Source organism: Dermochelys coriacea, chromosome 3, assembly GCF_009764565.3.
Source record: "Dermochelys coriacea isolate rDerCor1 chromosome 3, rDerCor1.pri.v4, whole genome shotgun sequence".
Taxonomy (NCBI): domain Eukaryota; kingdom Metazoa; phylum Chordata; order Testudines; family Dermochelyidae; genus Dermochelys; species Dermochelys coriacea.
In genome coordinates this window covers 159,135,000-159,151,076 of record NC_050070.1, presented here as the reverse complement: position 1 = coordinate 159,151,076, position 16,077 = coordinate 159,135,000, and the positions used below count along the sequence as shown (strand labels likewise).

The following is a 16,077-nucleotide window of genomic DNA, read 5'->3' as shown; positions in this document are numbered from 1 at the left end:
GAGACATAATGGGTCCATATACACATTTGTCATTAGAAGCATGTTTATAAGTGTGAGTTTCTGTGAGTGTAGTTCGCTCTTTCTAACCAGCCTGTACTTTCCTCCTGGCAGATAATGCCTTCATCAACCCTCACCTCCAGAGGATTTTTGAGCGTGTACGTCAGAGTGCAGACTTCATGCCAATAAAGCAAATGATGGTGAGGAATATTCTGTCCTACTTAACGGGGGCGAGGGTGTAGGAATGGAATAAACATACCCTGTGACATGCCCCAGTTGAAGGCAGGGGCTGGTATTTTTAGAGTACTCTTTCAGTAAATATTTTGACTTTTAGAAGACATGGGTGCATCTAGTGGAGCTGAAAGGTTATACAAAACTTGATTAAGTGAGCTTTTCTTTTCCAGTAACTTAAACCCATCCACAGGAAATACAGAGAATACTCGGCACAGTACTGAATTAGTGCTGGGATCCACCACCCCCAAAGCTAGGCTGGCATAACTGGGGCTGTTTATGTACATCACATTTTCTGTTCGTTATGCTTTTTTTTTCTTTGCTTTTTTCCCCAGCCTCTCCTAAGCAGGAATGGGTTAAATTGCCAAAAGCACCTAAATCCTATTTTCAAAAGTGACTTGGACACTTAGGCACCTCAGTCCCATGGAAAGTCAGTGGATAAAAGTTGAGAAGGTCAATATGGCAAAATGAAGATTTTAGCTAGTAACTTCTCAAGGTGAAATTTCACCCACTTTCAAGCAAGGTCAAAACGAAGCAAATGAGTTTTTTGCCATACTTGATTTTTTTTTTTTTAAACTACAAAGATCAGTAAAGAGGATTGAGGCAGATTAACCCATGAGAATTGTTTGTTCTCCATAGGACTCAGACCCAAGTAAGCTTCCACACGTGTTTGGAGTGGAAAGTGAAATAACAGGTTGACCGTGGATCAAAATGCTATTAAGAGCAGATTACAAGTGCTGTTCTATATCCTGCACCTCCCTAGAGTGGTTCTCCCATGAGCCTGGGTTGCTCTTGTTCAGACTGGCAGCATGGCAGAAAAGGATGTATAATGATGATAAAGGGAATATCCCCTTGCCCTCTTCCCCACCTCCCCCGTTTTTTCTGGAAGATGGAGAAAAACAAGATAAAAGGCATTGATACCATGAGGATTATCAACTCCTTCTGTAGCTGTGTGTTTTTTGTTTTAAGATCTTGGCCCTCTACTTGCATGTCTCTGTAGCTTGAGCAAGACTGTGGCTGTTTGGCTTGAGCTTGCATTTATTTGGAGATAGGCTGTATTATATCTGACTAGATTTGCTACAAAGGAAAGATGATCTACAAAGCATGGGGGCTTTCAGACTCTGAGGCTCTCCGAACCTTGCCAGGCATCTCAGAAAAACCGGATGGTTTCCATCAGAGGGAAGTAAAATTTTGGCTCATATCCTAACTTTCCTTTATCCTGATTTCCCCCTCTTCCCCCCCTCCACCCCCGTGTGTCTAGAAAACTTTGAACGACGACCTCGGTCCCAACTGGAGGGATAAGCTGGAGTTCTTTGAAGAGCGTCCCTTTGCTGCCGCTTCCATTGGACAGGTTCACCTGGCACGCTTGAAGAATGGTAAAGAAGTTGCCATGAAGATCCAGGTGGGTTTGCAATTTCTCTTAGTTCTAAGATGGGCACCATGAACTCCTGTTTGGGCCCTAAATCCCCTCCAGCTCCATTCCCCTCTCCACAGATGTATCACATTTTACTATACAAAGAGGGGTTTGAAGTGTTATGAATAATACGCATGCCCAGGGCTGTGTTAATTTAGGTGCAAACACTTTTGCGCCACTGCGTGGGTGCAGAAATTCTGTTGTCCACATATTTCTTTGCTTCCCCACAGAAAAAATGACTTCTGAGGGGAAGCAAAGGGAAGCTGCAAGAGTAGTTGCTCGCTTCTCCTTGGCAGCCCAAAGCAGCCAGTGGAGATGTAAATCAGCATGTGTGGGGAAGGGATGTTGGGGGGAGGGTTAACTGTGCACATATGCATGGAGAGATGTCAGTCACCGCGGGGAGGAGTAGTGCTGGGTGGGTGTGCAAGCGAGTGAATATGAGACTGTCCCTCTGGCTTGCTATTGCAGTGTGCCTGGTGTGGAGGGACTCTGTCCCCTCAGGCAGAGCATAATGTAGTAGCCTGCCTGCTTAGTTGTTCCCATTCTTAGTGAATTCCCGCAGGAGCATAAAACAAGTATAAAGGTTTTAAGACTCCTTTACATTGCCAGAGTGGTGTAAAGAAGCATTATTGTAAATGACAGTATGGTCATATAATTGCTTATGGTGCTTTAGTGATTAGAACTGGTCTAAATATTTGGACTGAAAAACTTTCCTATTAAAATATGGTTCTGGGAACTGTTTACTGCTGACTTTTCTGAAGGTGATCGGTAGCCAACACAAATTAAGTTTGATTCCCCAGCCGTCGCTTGCTCTTCAGTTGCCTCTTCTGTTATACTGAGCATATGGCTGTGTATATTTGTTGACTAATATCTAGAAATAAAGGGTCAATACTAGCTACATTACTATTAGACAAAGCGGGGTTGGGGACTTTTTCAAATGCTCCCCATTCTCCATCCATTGTATTGTAGTTTAAATAAAATACCAAAATAATTGAAACTGGCATGATTGTGTTGTTTTGACTAATAAAATATGCAGAATTTTGCAGAATTTTAATTTTTTGGTGCAGAATTCCCTCAAGAGTAAAGCACAGAGTATTGGAAGGACAGGTTTCAGGTCTTAAACCAGTCTCTAGCTATTAGGGATTAGGATGAGATCTTCATAGGGGACAGACTAGCTCACTTCAGTCTGTGTTTTATACCTTCCTCTGAGGAATGTGGATCTGGTTGTTGTCAGACAATACTGGATTAGTGGACCGTGGGTCTGATTTGGAATGATAGTTCGTATATTTCTAATAGCATAAATGATAGTTGACTAATAGATCAGAATCCACTTGCAAGTGACTTATCTCATGAAAACGGTCCTCCTGACTAGTGCCCAGTGGCTGTTTTAAAAATCTGACTTGTGGCAGCCTGGTTTGTGAGTCAGATTTGAAATGGCAGATGCTCAGCCACGTCGCAGCTCTCATGCATATGAACAGTGTCTGTCAGAGCAATACATGACATTGTTTACCTACGCACAATAAAACTGTAATTAAAACAGTCAACAGGGGCAACACAAACTGTGTGTATGTGCAAACTAGTTTCAATGTTGACACCAATTTGGTGCTTCTAATATAAATAAATTCTGTTGTTGGAAGCGCTGGCTTTCAGTGTCATGTGTTTGTAATCTAGATCAGTGGTTTTCAAACTTCGGGTCATGACCTAGTACTGGGTCGCGGAATGCAAGGCACTGGGTTGCCCGGCAGTTGGCCAGTAAAAACTAGTAGTTCCTACCTGTTCTGACACCGAGCTGCATCACGGAAGTGGCCAGCAGCAGGTCCGGCTCCTAGGCAGTGGGGTCACGAGGCTCTGCACACTGCTCCCTGCCCTGAGCACTGGCTGGGGGTGTAATGCCTGCGGGCGAGAGCCATGTGGAACTGCTTGCATATCTCCGCCTAGGAGGTGGACCTGCTGCTGGCCGCTTCCTGGGGGCAGTGCGGTCTGCGGTGCCAGGACAGGCAGGAAGCCTGCCTCTGCACCCCGGCTGCGCCGCTGACCAGGAGCCGATGGAGGTAAGCCCAATTCCCTGAGCCGCCCCCCAAACCCAGAGCCCCCTCCCGCACTCCAAACCCCTCGCCCCAGCCCAGAGCCCTCTCCCACACCTAAACCCTTCATTTGCAGCCTCACCCCTGCACCCCAACCCTCTGCCTGAGCCCCTCCCACACTCCCCAGCCCTCAACCCCCCACACCACAACACTCTGTCCCAGCCCTGAGCCCCTCCCACACCCCAACCCCTCATCCCCAGCTCCATTGGGTTGTGGGCATCAACAGTTATTTTCAACTGGGTCACCAGAAAAAAAGTTTGAAAACCACTGATCTAGATGAATTAAATGTCCTCTTGATACAGATCTTAAGCCATGTGTGCAAGTCTTGATGTTTTCCTCTGTGATCTGTCTGTCTCCACTTCGGTTGGTGGTTGTGTTTGTGGGCTCCTTTTGTAAGGAGGGGATATTTTGTGGATACTGGTTGGCTTAGAGGATTGGTGATGTGACCTAGAGTCTTTCATTTCTAGGACATTTGTTTGAATTAAGGCCAGGTTAATAGTGATGGAAGATTATCATCATGGTATCACTTCAACTCCCAGTTGACAGGTGTTCAGATCACAAAAAAACAGTGTAGAATTGGCTCCCTTTTTGACAGTCCTGTGTAGAGAAGTGAAATATTGAACAGGTGAGGAAACTGATCCAGCCTCTTGCCAGTTCAGGGTTGGGGCACATCAGCGCACGGCATGTTATGCTTACCCTGCTGCTCTCCATGCACTTCTGTTCTGTGGATAAACAACGGACTTCAATAAATCCTAACTGGTCATTGTACTTGCAGGGAGATTAGGGTAGAACCTAACATCTCTGTAAGGTGTTTGTTCTGTTGCCCATCGTCATATGTCTGAGTACCTTCCAGGTAATAGATTTACGTAGTGAGGTCCATAGTGGAGTTCTTAGTCATTAGTCTTCTCTCTTCTGGTGTTTTGCTTGAGTGTATTTTTGAGGTGGGAGGTATTGGTGGCTATTGTAAGTGACATTCTGGTTATGGTAGAGTCCTGCAGTAGCCTAAAGATGCACTAATCCTGGAATGGTCTGACTTCATTGCTGTCCTTGCCCTTCTTCTCCTGCAGTACCCTGGTGTAGCCCAGAGCATCAATAGCGATGTTAGCAATCTGATGACTGTCCTGAGCATGAGCAACATTCTTCCAGAAGGTAAAGTAACTGGCACACTGGCTGAAGCCTTCCAGGGGAGAAACATCCCTCAGGGTTCCGTGAGGCAAGGTTGGGCGGATGAGAGATGGTTCAGGCACCTTCTAGTACTTCTCCTTGGTTACATAGCCACGGCCTTAACAATCAGCATCTGTGCTGGGCCTCTTTGCATCGCCTCTCCCCACCACTTGTTCAGTGCTGCACCATCAGAAACGTCATGGAGCTTGAGTCACTCCAGACCTGTCTCCTCATTATGGTTGGCACAGCCAAGATCTTAGTCATGCAGGCATATGGTTTAGAGCCCTGCAACCTGACCCAAACTCAACTACAAATGCCTGGTCTGGGTCAGGTGGGAAAAGAACCAGGGGCTTTTGGGCTTGGGTTGGTTCTTCTCTTCCTGTCCATGGGGAGGTGTGTCAGTGCGAATGCAGTGCAGCAGAAGGCGGTGGATGTCAGGAGCAGAGTGTGTATTTGCTGTTGCTCTGACCTCACAAGCTGGAAGTGGCGGCAGTGACAGTGACTCAGTTTCACAGGGGAAGGGTTGGGTTGGATTGAAAAATGTGGTCGAGTCCACATAGTGGACGTGGTCGAGTCTGTGGCGTGGTAAAAACTAAGGTCTGAGCAGACTTCTAGGATAGTTACCCCCCAAAAAAGACAGCTGACCTTCACAGGTCACTTTCTTCCAGCATCCTAAACTGATTGCGGGTGGCAACAAACCCTTCATTTAAGGGAGTGCCCTTCCTAGGTCCCTTGCGCCAAAAACAGGCCCTGTGGAGCTCTTTGGAAACCTAGTACTTCCACAATCAGAACCTTTGCCAAAGAGGCAGATTATGTAAAAGAGAACATCCCATCGAGCTCTTTCTGCGTGGGGAAAGGCCATGGCACATGGTACTGTTAGTCTCTGGACACAGATTTTTCATTCTCCAGAGAAACTGCTGATCTAGACTAGGTGGCAGCAGCAGCACCTGGGAGGAGGACTCCATTTGGAAATACTGCATGCCCGTGTGCAACAGGCATGAGTCATTTCACTAGCATCAGCACAGGGAACTCTCGCTCTGCCCAGCTTTCCTAGTGTGGAGTTTGTGCCTGATGGGTGTGTCTTGCCATTAATGCTTTAATAATCAAATACCTATTTGGCTGGGGAACCCCATGTAGAAACCGTCCCATGGGGGGGAGGGGCGCCTGTGCCAGGGGAGGGATGTATGCTCAATAGGGAGTGTACAAGGCCACCCCTTTCTTTGCCTGTCTGTGCAGGGGGGACCTGCTGGGACTCTTGCCTGGCTTGAGCAGTGCCTGGGAGAACTTGCTTCTGGTGACTTCCTGGGCCTGTGTGTGCGCAGCATAGACATTGGCTTACGGAGTGTCTCTTTAATGTCTATTATTTGCCATCACAAATCCCAGTGTTCAGCAAAATCCATTCTCCTTTCTGTCCTACAACTCTGTGCTCATTTCCTGCTCTCTCCAGCTATGGAAGTGAAGATGGCAGGGACGAAAATGACCATGGCCAGACCCCCTTCCCCTTCCCCTGAAATACAAATGTGTGATCCCTGACAAAGGCATATGTATTTCTCCTCCCCCCCCCCCCCCCGCCGTTGCAGTAGTTGGAGAGCTGGGTGGGATTTCTGTACCTTCTGCTGTTGCTGCTACTAAGTGTATTTGAAAGGGTTGCTGCTGAGTGAGAGGAATTATCCTGTCTGGCACCTGGGGAACAGGGTCCTGCATATGTGGCCCACAATACAATCCCAGCCCTCGCTGGCCTGGTAAACACAAGTTGCTTTTTCTGATCAGAGACTGAGGAATGAGAGTGAAAACTTGGTCACTGTGATTAATCATGGAATCCAAAACGTGAGGCACTTGGGGAGGCTGCGTTGCCTTGGCTCCAAGCTGTTTGCCTTGCAAATTCTCTTCAGCCAGTGGCTTGCTCCTTACTGAACCACTAAGCATTTCCTATGCCTGATAGTGCCTAAAGATTATCTTCCTTCTGCAATTCTGTTTCTAGGTCTGTTTCATGAGCACATGATTGAAGTTCTGAATAGAGAATTGGCCATGGAGTGTGATTACAAGAGAGAAGCTGCCTGTGCTAAGAAATTCAAGTGCGTTCACAGTGGTGCCCTCTGATGCTTCTTCCCTTTGTGCATGATGTTGGGAGGAGGGACCCCATTATTTAACTCCTGGTGCTAGGGCTTCTGCAGTGGCCTTGACTCCCAGAAGTTCTTGGGTGTGCCATGGGGGCAGGAGATGGGTGGGCACAGGGGGAAAGGGTAGTTCTTTAAGACTGCAGGAGTGTAAAATGCTCCCAGTCATCCCCAATGTAACTCCCTGCTTTTGGAGCTGGTTTTGTTGGTTGGACACCCAGTGGTGCCCAGCTAGGAGCAAGGCAGAGCAGCTGCTGCGATCTCTGATCCAGGGCACAATTGATGAAGCTGCCTGTTGGCCACCTGGGGAGGGGTCCTTCCAGCTGGTGAGGCAGGACTGAATTGCTCTTTTGCCTGCTGGGCACTCCTGGCCTGGTGGTAGAAATGCACTCGTATTCTTTGGTGACACAGTAAATGCCTCGCTTCAGACTTCTCAGCCCAGTGCCCATTCAGGTGTTTAATGCTAAGAGCACAACTCTGCTTCCCTTGTCTCCACCGGCCCTTCTGTGGAGTGCACTCACTGTGAGTGCAGCCTGGCTGTTTTATGTGGGGGAGAGATGGAATACAAGCTCCTCTTTCCCTTGGCCCCCCGCTTTGTCCCAGGAAAGAGCTGCTGGCTGGCTCTGCCGTGTACACTGCATTTGCTAAGGGGACCATCTGGGCTCTTTGGGTTAGCTAAGGTTTAAAAGCTTGTGCCCTCATCACAGTGTCATCTGGTTCTTTTTTATTAAATTGCCCCTGCATTCCCTGCTCTCTTCAGTACTGTGCCTACTTGGTACCCCTGCAGGGGGCACCCTCTCCAGGCACCCTGCTGTGCTACACATATACTCTCCTGTTGGGGGCGAGGGGGGGGGGGGAGTTCCTAGTAATGAGATTTTTCCATCCCCAGTGGTGGCAGGTGTCACCCTTATTGCCTTCACTGCCAGCCTTGCTTCTGCATGCAGTCTGAACTCTATCAGGCAGAGAAAAGAGAACTTGGTGGGTTCCCCCATTTCCAGGGAGCTCCGAGCAATTCTAGTAACCACAGTCTTGGCTGGGATTAGATGGAGTCTCCTTTCAGAGCCATCAGTGGCTTGAACCAGCTGGAGTGGTTTCTACTGTTGAATATGAGGGATTCCTCTCTCCCTATCCCACATTGCAGGAGCTGGGGACCCCAGGTGATGCCAGTGCAGGGCATTTGGGTGACCTGTAGGCAGCTGGTCTCTGCTTGTAAGGAGACTTTGTATTTGCAGTGATGCAGAAGTGACTGCCTCCTTGGGATCTCCTAACCCTTTCCTTGCTGTCCCCAGGGAGCTGTTGAAGGATCACCCTTTCTTTTACGTCCCTGATGTAGTGGATGAGCTGTGCAGCCAGCATGTCCTGACCACAGATCTGGTGTCTGGGTTCCCGCTGGACCAAGCAGAAGGATTGAGCCAGGAAATCCGGAATGAGGTATTACACCAGCACTACTGTTGCTGGGAGCTGTGAAGGGAGTCGTGTTTGCTTGGTCACTGTCTTGTGTCCTTCGTTTGTGCCAGTGACTTGGTCACTACAAAGTGCAAGGTGGAGGGAGAGCTGCTAGGGCAGGGGAATACTGATGACTCTTTCTGTGCTCTCTTGATAGAGGCAGCTTTCGATTATAATTGGTGGGGCTTGTATGGATTGTAATGGTGATTCTGGCAAGGTCTGTGGTTGAGTTTAGGCCCTGTAAACTTTATGCATTATTACAAAGAGAATGGTCATTCTCTCTGGGCTGGGGGAGTAAATGGCAGTGGAGCCTTGATTGTCCAAGGAGACATCTATGGGCATGATCCTGGCCCCCCAGCTCTTTTAGACTTTCTGTTGTGCTGTGTATCACTATACAGTTGAAGCAGCATGCTGTATTGTTACCCTAATGAGAGGCAGCCCCTCTTCTCTACCTCTCAAGGGGGACCTGACCTTGGGAGAGGTTCCCAGCTTGTTGAGAGGGGCTCTTTGCTTGCAGTTGCTCTCTTGGAACAAGAGCACAGAAATGCATCTCTTCCTATTGCATTAGCAGTCAAACATAGCTTCCCTGGCTGGATTGGCTTGTGTAGCACAAGGGTATTGGAAAAGTACCTCTCAGTAAACAAGCAGAGGGGAGGGGAAGCGAGGGATGTGAAGGCATCAGTGCTGAATATAGCAAGGGATGGAGAGTTACAGCAGGGCAGGCAGCTCTGGCTGCTGCTCAGTTAGCAGAAATAACTGCCCTGGTATTTGGATTGAGTTGTTTATGGGCTGGTGTGAGCTATCAGCTGTTAGCAGGTCACTGAGGAAGTGCACAGAGTATGTTCCTATAGATAAACAGATCCCAGCAACACACTGTACTTGGAGCTGTGCCAGATCCAGTTGCCTGGGCTGTTTGGTTGTTCTTGAGCTTGTCATTCGTGATGATGTGGCTGCTTATGTGTTTGGTGAAGGTTTTTTAAAAGCTCACCTGACAACAAAGCATTTCCCACTTATAAATGGAGATGATGTGGGATCTGTCCCTTACTCTGCACAGTATCTAAGTGGTTGACTTAGTGACTCTCTAACCCATGTCCTCCTGGCCCAAATGTGACTGTCTTGCACTAGTTTCAGCTTGTGTTCAGTGTTGCATTATTACTCTTGGATGGGGTGTTTAAAACCTGTTGCCTTCTATCCAGCACTGGATGCAAGCTAAAGATTTTCAGAATAAGCAGGTGGTGATGCTGCCATTGTGACTAGAGGGTGGTTCTCCATTAAATGGGCTCTGACACAATTGTCTCTTTATAAAAGAATCCTTTAGGATTTGAGAGTGAGACCCTTTCTATAGGTTCTTTTTGAGCAATTATATAGAAAACTATATTGCAGCATTCTACGCAAGGTTCATAATGCTGATAGTCTTGTTGCCTATTACTTCCTTAGGTTTTTAAGGATAACTTCTTGGGAGCCCTGTTAAATTTCTATAGAACTTTGTAGATTTCATCCTGACTAAGCTCTACAGGATTCTTTCACAAAGGAGAACTATAATTGGTGCTCCACTGGCCTCCCCAGTCTCTGCACTGTTGGATCTCCTTGCATTGTGAAGAGCTCCCCTTGCTGCCTTGGGGACACCAGGGAGAGACTTTCTGTGAGAGACCGTAAATCCTGTAAAAGCTGGGCAGGCCAGCAGAACTGAAAGGGACTGTCTATTCAAGTACCTGCAGTGATGATCGATCTCTCCCCACCCACCCATGTTCATGCTTTCTGGAGGCTGCTGTCTGCAACTACCACTTAGCAAACTTCGTTCTAATCAGCAAGGAAAGCATAGTACAGATATTGTGTGTGATGTAACCTGAGCAAGAGGAGTGTATCTCACTACATGGGGACTGGTAAAGGGCCGATGCTAACCTCCAGTCAGCCAGAAAGTCTGTGTCTTATAGTTAGCACTAGTGTAGAATTTTGCATCGAGGTTCTCTGACTCCAGCAGTTAGCAAGGGATCACCACACCTGCAGAAAACGAGGACTTCCTTTCATTGTCTCCTGTGGAGCCTTTGGGACTGGGAGCAGCTAGGTGGGGATAAATGCTCATGCTGAATTTTCCATAACTTTATTAAAAGCTACACTTTTTAGGAAAAAGAGGGGCCTAAGTAGACAACAGGGGCCTGGTCATGTGTTGGGCATGTATGCTTGCACATGCCACCTTTTGACTCTGAAAGAACAGTAATCGGCACTTGAGGGAGATGAGAAATTGCCATGAGGAGTCAGCTGTAATGGGGCCTCTATCCTCTTGTCAGCTGTCCAGCTAGACAAGTGCTAGTGTTAAATGAGGCATGTGGTTCTGTAGCAGCTTCCTGCACAGAACTCCCACTGGTGGCTTGAGGTTGGTGGGTGTTCTGTGCCTGGGGGAGAATAGGTCAGATGTATCTCAGCACCAGTAGAGGCAGTGGTACCACACTGTTACTCTCTCAGCACCTGCCCTGGCCAGTATGCTGATGTAGTTCCTGAGTGCTTAAATCTGGGGTGGGTGGTGTGTCTGACTTTGATAGCTGTGACTTGCTGCTTTCCTCACCCATTTTCTCTCTCCCTCGTTGTGCTTCCAAAGATCTGCTCCAACATTCTGATTCTGTGCCTGCGGGAGCTGTTTGAGTTCAGGTTCATGCAGACTGATCCGAACTGGTCTAACTTCTTCTATGACCCACAGCTGCACAAGGTAAGCCCAGCAACCAGCTAGTCCTATATTAAGCAGGAATTTTTGTTTGACACTCTCCCCACTCCCAAAGCTAAATAGTCTCCTATTGAGCCTCTTTTATAGATCCTTTTCTTTCAGACCAAAGGTAGGCGCAGGGGCTGTGGTGCCATAGTGGGTTATCTTTCAAAAAGGGGTGTGAGGTCTTCACAACGCTGCAGTCTGTTGGGGGAAGAAGTAGGCTTATTTCAATGACCTCTAAAGAGCTGGGACTCTGGCTTTTTGTTACATTGTGTGAAGCAATGTTGTACCATGCTCCTCAGTAGCAATATGCTTATGCTGGAGTCTAAGGCTTTCTAGTGGGAGGAGGTAGTAAGATCTTACATACCCCAATTCCATTGACCACTGTCTCCTGAAAGTGAAACTTCCAGTCACAATAGGCAGAGGTGCCAGCAGAACCAGCTGTCTTGCCAGCACCCTCAAAAGACCTCTGCATGGGCAGGGCACCACATTTTTACATGTCCTCCAGCTTCATTACAAACAAGGAAGCATAATGGGATACATCAAAGGAAGTCTCATTTTGCTTCCTCAAAGGGCTGAGAATGAACATTGCTGCCATTCAGCCGTGCTGATAGAATCTGCCTCTTTCATCATTCCTCATCAGCTGATGGTGGGGGGAGAATGGGTCCCTTTTACCCTGGCTGCCCACCCACTCTGCCCCGTATCCAGGACCAGTCTCCTAAGACTCTGGGTCTGTTCTGACTTTACTGAAATCTGTCCCTGAAAAATCACAACCATGTGTATTCTCTACCATAAGAACAGTTAAGGTATTATTGAGCAAGGGACACCTGAGTCAAATGTTTGCCATTTGTACTGTGCTAAACATATTGATATCTAGTGAGGTGATCCTGTATGGTCAGAATTTCTTTCCTCATGCTCCAGGGGTCTGGCTGCTGCATATATTTGTGCCCTGGTCAGGTAGGTTTGGAAATGGCATTGGTGCTAGGGGCTGTCTAGGGAACATTGGGCTGGCTGAATTCCACGTTTGTAAATGCTTGAAGCAAGGTTCTCTGCTGATGTGCTCCAGAGTAGAACCCATTGGTGTGGGAGGTGCAAACCCATCAGATCTCAGAGGTGCTGTCTCCTCTGCTGTCTGAGCATATGTATGTGCCTAGGAATGACTCTCTGTGCCATATGCTATGAATATGTTACAAGGCTTAATGTTGCCAGTAAGGAGGGAGTTAAGTGGAAATTCAGATGCTTTGGAAAGACCTCTAGCCGCAGGTGATTGTGACAATTGAGCTAAATGAAACCACTGCCATAGGCTTCCCATGCCAGGCTGCGCTCTTTTGCAGTGGTTTCTAGTGTAATGCAGAAGCATTTATCCATATCCAGGTGGCCCTGCTGGACTTTGGCGCATCTCGTGGGTTTGACGAGGACTTCACTGACCTCTACATTGAGGTGAGGACTCCAGCTGCACACGCTGCCTTGTTGCACTAGGGAGAATAGTGTCACTTGCACTGCCCTGCTTAACTCAAAGCTCTGTTGGGTTTCAAGATCTTGCATGTTTGAGGTGCACTTCTGTTTGCAGCTGAATCTGCTCTTGGGAGGAAACCTGGCCTGGGGCAAGTTGAAGGAGATCATGACACAGCTTTGCCCCTTCTCTTAGATTCACCTGTGTCCCTCACAAACCTGCTGATACCCCAGTTGTCCTGTTGAAAGTTTACATCATGAACAAGGAGGCTGAGGCTGCTGCTCTGTAAAGGTCCTGCCCTGGGTTTCCCCTGTGTAACTCCACTCTACTGGGGTGTTCTTGAGAGTGGAATTTGGCCCCACAGGTCTCGAGGAGGAAACAACACCTCCCCATCCCTGTTACTTTGTGCTCCCTGCACTCTTAGAGTCTTGTCTCTTCCCAGCTTGGGGAATGGGGGAACCTACAGTTGGCTACTGCAGACTAGTGTGGCTGCAGTTGAGCTGCTGTCCTGCTGTGTAATAGTTATGTGATAAGGACTTGGCTGCCACAGTGACTTCTCTCCTGAAGTTCCAGTCTCTTTCTTTGACTCCTCAACATGCACAAACCCTACTGCGGTGAATTGAAATATTGCTCTCTGGAAGATCTGAGCAGTAGTGCTTATTTTAAAGAACATGGTACCTTTCTGCCTGCTGGGAATTCAGCGATATGGGTGAAATGCATGGACTTGGAGCATTTCATACTCTGCTCATCTCCTGTAACTTCAGCCTGCTTATAAATTGCGTGACAAAGCCAATTAATATCACTAAGCCACTTTAATTACATGTCCATTCCTTTATCAGAGCACTGTATTCTGTACTTCATAAAATAAGTCCAAATAGCTAGGCTTGCCATCTCTCCTAAAACTGCTGGTGCCCCAAGCAAGGTTTGGTTCTAGAGTTCCACAGGAAGCCAGGCCACTTGTTTTGTGGGCCACTTAGTCCAGTCCTGCCAGGAAAGGCTTTTTTGCAGCAGATGTGTTTATGCAAATAATTCTGAAGCTGGTCATCTTCCAGATTGGTGCCATGCAATCTGCAGTTGGGGGAGGGGCAAGGAAGAGCGTGAACCTAATCGGGCAGCTTGATAGCAGATGCTGCTGCAATTGCTTAGTAGCATAAAGGCGTGTTGGATGCAAGACTGCTGTCTCCTTGTTTGATGGTGTTCTTCCTGTTCAGGTAATAAAGGCGGCTGCAGATCAGGACAGAGAGACAGTTTTGAGGAAGTCGATAGAAATGAAATTCCTTACTGGTTATGAAGTCAAGGTATGGAATGGAATCCTCCTCTATTATTGCTGGCCGGCTGCAGAGCTCTTGGGTCTGATGTTCTGTGGATCCAGTAATAGGGAAAAGCTAGCAACAATCCATGAAAGCTGCACTCCTGGGGTTGGCAGCAGGAAGGAAAGGATACAGGATTTCTGTGACACCGCTAAGTCAGCCTCTCCAAATTGAGCTAGAAATGAGAACTACAGCACTGGCTATAGCCAGGATGTATTTTATCCAAGCTTCTCCCTTCACTTCCTTTGCTGCAGCAAAGCCACCTTCATGTTTTATATCTGTGCAGCACGGGCTTTGATGAGAGCCCCACACACATGCCCAAGGGCAGAGTAAGAATCTGTATCTCTTTCCCCAGGGCATGAATGCACCTGTAAATAGTGTCCTTAGTGCACAACTCTGCATTCCTCCTGGTGACTCCCTCCCATTATCCCAGCTCAATCCTCCATGTTGCACAGTCTCTTGAGATCTTGTAACTCAATGGCCAGAGGTCTCCTTTGGGACTCTAATACAGCTGTAAGTGAACCACTCTAGAGTTTCTCCGGGTCTCTGTGCTGGAGACTGGACTTTACCTCAGGCAGGGCACCACCTTTCCCTTGCATACTGCTGAGTGCTAGCCCCCTGGTCTTTTCCTCTGTTAAAAACAGCTGGTGCTGGAGTCATCCTTGTGTGTTATTGACTCCTCTTTGTTTTTGGGCAGGAGATGGAAAATGCCCACTTAGAAGCTGTTCTCATCCTGGGAGAGGCTTTTGCGTCTGAGGAGCCATTTGACTTCGGCACCCAGAGCACCACAGAAAAGATCCATGGTTTGATCCCGGTCATGCTGAAGCATCGGCTTGTCCCTCCGCCAGAGGAGACCTACTCTCTCCACCGGAAGATGGGGGGCTCTTTCCTCATATGCTCCAAACTGAAGGCCAAAATCTGCTGCAAAAACATGTTCCAGGAGGCCTATAGCAAATACTGGAACAAGAGGGCCAAGGAGCAGGAGCAGTAGTGAAGATGAACTAAGTGTCTCGTTCTTAAGGCCCAATCTTACTGTATCTAGCAAAGAGCAATGTAGTCTGTCACATCCCCACATTCTCATCTCGAGAAGTAGCAGCCTGTGTGCTGGAAGTTCAATGTTTGTTTCACAAGGACGAAGTCTTTCTTTAACACAGCGTCTGTCCTAGACTCTGCCATTAGATTCCCATAGCTTACAGGAATTGTGTCCTCCTGAGGTAGTGGGGTTTAGTCTGCTGTGTTCTTCCACACTGTTCAAAGCACCAGCCAGCTATCTATCTCTAGTGCATTTTTAACATTGGTGGTGGCTGCATACTGTGGTTGGGTTTTTATAATGTGTTGGGTGGGGTTGAGAGGAGAGTTAGAGAGAACAAAACCAGGACTAGTTTGTATTGAAACCTGTTTATAATTCTCTGAAAATCATTTAAAAAAATACCTCCCCCCCACCTCTTTCTTTTTGCTAAGGTGGAATTTGAATGGTTTTCATAGTGTGAATTATAGAGTAATATACCTGGTAACCTACAACAGACTCCTGTTTTGTAAGATGAATGGTGACAGTCGGAGAAGCTGGATTTTACTGACAGGGATATAATGTAAGATGTGTACACATAGGATGAAATTTTATGCCTTCTGCCTCCCTTGCATCCCTTTCTGTCTTCGGCTTGCAAGCTAAAACTAGGAAGCAAAGAATTAAAATATCTGATGCAAGGGGTTCCAACATTTATATTTAAAGGTATCCACAGAGAACTCCTGCTCAGAAAGTCAGTCAGTTGTTTTTTAATTTTGAGTTGAATGTATAAGCAAAGGAGCTGTGCATAAGCACAAATAGTGGGAATCTTCCCTTGCTGGTATGTATCGGCTCTCCTTATGGCCAAAGCCCCGACGCTTCTTGGCTTGTTAGAGTCCCAGCAAAGAAACTAGTCTCTTTGCCTTCCTGTCTGTGCCCTCCAATACGGAGTTTGAGGGGAGGGGGAAACATACTGTGGGATTGTCTTATCCTCTTATGGGCATTTCAAGCTTTTGCTGAAATGTGTACTACATGTTTATAGCCAAATGCACAGTTTTAAAGAATTGGAGTCAGACTAGAAAACTTAGCTTGTTAGGGTTTTGTACAATTCTTGTATCTGTATGACTTACTGATTTCAATAAAAAAGTGCTTGTGCA

General features: G+C 47.3%; 1 protein-coding gene across 3 annotated transcripts in view; it reads left to right on the top strand.

The window, feature by feature from the left end:
• COQ8A (coenzyme Q8A) overlaps window positions 1-16,077 on the top strand; it is a 97,695-nt gene extending 81,618 nt beyond the window's left edge. For all 3 annotated transcript variants that reach the window (XM_043511660.1, XM_038393843.2, XM_038393844.2), the window contains exons 7-15: window positions 112-197; window positions 1,490-1,630; window positions 4,794-4,875; window positions 6,872-6,965; window positions 8,297-8,438; window positions 11,050-11,157; window positions 12,529-12,594; window positions 13,819-13,905; window positions 14,615-16,077. In XM_043511660.1, the coding sequence (XP_043367595.1) occupies window positions 112-197; window positions 1,490-1,630; window positions 4,794-4,875; window positions 6,872-6,965; window positions 8,297-8,438; window positions 11,050-11,157; window positions 12,529-12,594; window positions 13,819-13,905; window positions 14,615-14,908 (1,100 nt within the window). In that variant the 3' untranslated portion in view covers window positions 14,909-16,077. The remainder of the gene's footprint in view (window positions 1-111; window positions 198-1,489; window positions 1,631-4,793; window positions 4,876-6,871; window positions 6,966-8,296; window positions 8,439-11,049; window positions 11,158-12,528; window positions 12,595-13,818; window positions 13,906-14,614) is intronic.